The following is a 3,944-nucleotide window of genomic DNA, read 5'->3' on the forward strand; positions in this document are numbered from 1 at the left end:
TGGGTAGTTTTGGATACACTTTAAAAGTGTACCAATAAGGAAAGATATGGGTACGCTTTTTAAGTGTGGCAATAGGAGAAAATATGGCTACGCTTGATAAGCGTGGCTGTTAATGATTACGAGAAGATATGACTATGCTTAAAAAGCGTGCCAATAACAAAAAAATATGACTATTTAGATCAAAATACTTATGACTATACTTGTTTATGAATTTTCCTAATTAAACATTGCAAAATTAATATATAATTTTGAATCATAATTTAAATGACTAATTTCAACAATGGAAAATTTTTTATATAATTTTAAATTAACACATCCAACATACATGAACTTTCATCACATTTGTCAAAAAAAAAAATTTATTAGTTGAAAAATACAACATACACTAATCGCTAAAATGAGCCCCGCGAATCCCTTTACACCTTGAAAATGTGCCAATCCGATTCAGCTTCCATTATTTGAGATGAGAAGAAGGGAAGTACATGCAACCAAAAATTAATTCACTCTCAAAAGCCCTGATTCATCATATTAACATTCAGGGACAGCTTAGTTAGTTCCTGAGACTCGTGATAAATCAAAGGATTCCTAGCCCTCATTGATTGCATAGAGTAGCTTATTGGACATAATTTTCTGCCAAGAAAATGTGGGGTATTGTAAATCAGTACCAAAAGAAACCTCAATGAGCATGATAATGAATCATTAAATCTATATGATGAATTATACCTTGGTAGAATAAGGAGGAAGTATCAGGTAATTAGCACATGTCATCACACTTGGCAAGTCATCATCTGCTAATTCCGAAGGCCCATTCCCATTAGATGAAGCATTGGCTGCAGTTGACGAAAGCTGCACCCAGACATGTAATCATATGTTAAAAATGTACTCAGTTATTAAAAGAGAAGATCATCTTAGCATATTTAGGCCACCCATTAAACTAAAGATGTAATGAGTTATTAGAGCAAAGAATCCACTAGACTTTTATCACAATAAAGTCAGTTAATTTCTAGCCACTACTATTTTGACAGGCAGGCAGGCAGTCAACCCAGACACCACATTACAAAGAATTTTCCAATAATTTCAAGTAATTGAAAATAGCATCAATACCAAACAATAATCTAATCAAAATTAAAACTCCTTTCTATTGATGAAGACCAGTATCTAACCTGGTTGAATCCTGCTTTAAATGCTTCCATTTGACGTGTGATCCTAGTCTTGATAGTTGCATCAACTACTAAAGATATATACTCCTCCAAATTATTAATGTATGTCAACCTGAAAATTGGTAGAAGGTTAAACTCAATTTGAAAAATACAGTATAACAGAAGCCAAAATCTTTTACTAAGAATCAGATAATTTTCTAAGAGATAAGATAAGATGCCTCTCCGCAGATAAATGCCCGAAAAGAAACTATGTTCCTCTCCACAGATAAATGTCTGAAAAGATAAGATAAAGTGAGTGATAATTATATTATTATCAAGAAAGAAAGAAAGAAAATGGAGGAAACTGCTAACTTGTTTAATTATAAAGCTGCCCTATATTTCTTTTAGATTAAAAATAAAGAAATTATAAAGAACAACAAAAACAAGCAACAATGGTGACATAATTCCTTCAAGTAACTGACATTCTCCTAAAAATCAAAGCAGAAAACGGGGTTTGTTTGTACAGTGAAGGAGCAAACAAGAGGTTCGACAACTTACTTACAAGTACTAAGAAGTTGAGATACAATTAATGTAAAATGAAAATAAATTCAAGTTGAGATGAATGCTATATCATTGAACTTAACTTTTAAAACATTTTAATATTCATGAAGGCAGCAAAACAGCCACCGGGAACACGATAATCAGCCAAGGCTAGATTATTACAAGAAAAGTCTTTATAAGGGAAGTTTTAGGACAAAACAAGGACCTACCGGTTCACTGCGTGTACCAACAGATCTCATTAGTATATTTGATGTTCCATCATCTAATAAGATGCGGACTTGAATAGAAGCTGAGGAAGCTGCAGCAGCAGTAGCAGCTGTTGCTTGTGCTGCAGCTGCCTCTCTTGCTCTTTTTGATGAACTACCCTTGGGAAGAATAGGAAGTCTTGGGGAATTGCTGATTCCAATATAGCAAATCTGTCACGACATGTATCCCAAGCAAGAAGCCTTGCAATTCCAGAGTCAACAATTGACCAATCACTAGCCATGTATATAGAGAAGTAAGGAATATCTGGCCAAACAATTGCAACATACCTTCACATATTTGTGCATTCAGAAAACAACCACAGTACTGATATTTAACAAACAAAATGCTTTTGCTTAACCATATTAAGATAAAAAGCATATAAAATAAACCATAAAACATTATAAATACATTTTGAATCACAATAGTAACAGTTTTATGTGTTGTATATTCTATAAAGAAAAACGAAACCATATGTTACATTTAAGAATTAAAAACATTAGTTAATTCGATTGAATTATGGAAATAAATTAAAAGTAAGAAAGAACTTACTTCTCAGAACTGCTCACAGAAAAAATAGAGTATGAATCATGTGGAACAGGTGTACTAATGTGCTTCTTCCCCTGCTTCACAGGCAATGATTCAAAAAGATCTCCCTTTGATCTTCCAGTTTCTGACAAGGAGCTATTATTTCGAAGAGATGGATTTGCTGAGTTGTTTAACTGGAAATTTAATAGCTTTAATTCCCTTTTAACTACAAATACAGTAGAATGTTCTCTGCTGTCTGATGGGGTTGGTAGCGGAGCTACAGGTGGAAGAGATCTAGGGTCAAACTCGCAGATAATAACACCAATATTGAATTTAATAGATGACACTAATTGAATGTATATATTTAATAGATGTCCTAGCAGCTCTACAACAGCTGGTGGATTCAATAGAACCATTCAGTTAAAGAGAGAGCAGAGAACAAATTAAAACAGCAGCACAGCAAGAGCTCATCACTAATCAATAAAACAGCAGAAAACATTCAATAATCATCTATTTTACAAATTAAAATAGCAGCACAGCAAGAGCTAATCACTAATCAATTCAATAAAAAGTTAACAGCAGAAAACATTCCATTAATCATCCAATTTTCTTGATTGATTTTTAAATGGAGCATTTTAAAAAAAACGAAGATGAAGCACAACTAAGCACTAACCTTTGAGCAGCACGGCGAGCAGAACCGCGATAGAGAAGCGAGCAGAACCGCGAGCGAGAGAGAGAGAGAGAGAGAGAGAGAGACGAGCAGCACGACGACCAGAACAGTGAGAGGGACGACAAGCAAAACAACAAGAGGAATGGCGAGCTGGCTAACAACGAACCTAGTTGTGATCTTGAGCGCGAAGAGTGGCGACAGTGAGATAGATGGCGGCGTGATGGAGGTTAGGGTTTTCTGAACCTTTCAAGGAAAAGCCACTCAAAACCCTTTCAAAGCAGCGTCGAGGAAGACAACGACCACTGACGGTGACGGCGACGGCAAGCTCGAGGAAGACCACCGTAATGAACGATGAAGGTGACGATGAAGGCGATGAAGGCGATGAAGGCTGGGTGCGATGAAGGGCAGTGATGAAGATGGTTTGAGAAGATGAAGCTGGCTGGGTTCGAGAAGATGAAGTTGAACGATGAAGATGGATGAACGACGAAGGCTGGGTTCGAGAAGATGAAGCTGAGCGATGAAGATGGATGAAGATGACGACGCCTTTTAGGGTTTGAAAGTGAATTTTAGGGTTAAAAGTGAATTTAGTAACAATGTAAAGTTAGTGTGTTGTTATCATTTTTATGGTTAAATTTGATAACTTAGAAAAAAAAGGTTAAGTGTGGAAAAAAAATAGGTGGGAAACTAAATTTTAGGGGAGGAAACTCTAACGCCACGTTTGTTTACGAGGCCAAAATAAACACGGTATAGCCACGTTTTTTAAGCGTGTTGGTTTTTCTTTATGGCCACGTTTTTTCAAGCGT

General features: G+C 35.7%; 1 protein-coding gene across 5 annotated transcripts; it reads right to left on the bottom strand.

Annotated features, from left to right (window-relative positions):
* Window positions 1–320: 320 nt before the first annotated feature.
* On the bottom strand, window positions 321–3,679 carry LOC130970277 (E3 ubiquitin-protein ligase UPL3-like). Of its 5 annotated transcripts, none has more exons than XR_009082035.1 (6): window positions 3,145–3,679; window positions 2,496–2,748; window positions 1,910–2,210; window positions 1,164–1,272; window positions 724–846; window positions 321–630 (listed from the first exon to the last, which is right to left on the bottom strand). XR_009082035.1 is itself a non-coding variant. In XM_057896309.1 (6 exons), exons 3-6 carry the CDS (start codon window positions 1,937–1,939, stop codon window positions 586–588), a joined length of 468 nt encoding a protein of 155 aa, XP_057752292.1. In that variant the 5' UTR covers window positions 1,940–2,146; window positions 2,496–2,748; window positions 3,145–3,679; the 3' UTR covers window positions 321–585. The 5 variants fall into 5 exon arrangements, 4 of the variants coding, with proteins under 4 accessions (XP_057752292.1, XP_057752291.1, XP_057752289.1 ...); XM_057896309.1 differs by having other exon boundaries at window positions 1,164–1,433; window positions 1,910–2,146; XM_057896308.1 differs by having other exon boundaries at window positions 1,164–1,433; window positions 1,910–2,179.
* Window positions 3,680–3,944: the final 265 nt, after the last annotated feature.

This window comes from Arachis stenosperma, chromosome 3 (genome assembly GCF_014773155.1).
Source record: "Arachis stenosperma cultivar V10309 chromosome 3, arast.V10309.gnm1.PFL2, whole genome shotgun sequence".
In the NCBI taxonomy this organism is placed as follows: Eukaryota; Viridiplantae; Streptophyta; class Magnoliopsida; order Fabales; family Fabaceae; genus Arachis; species Arachis stenosperma.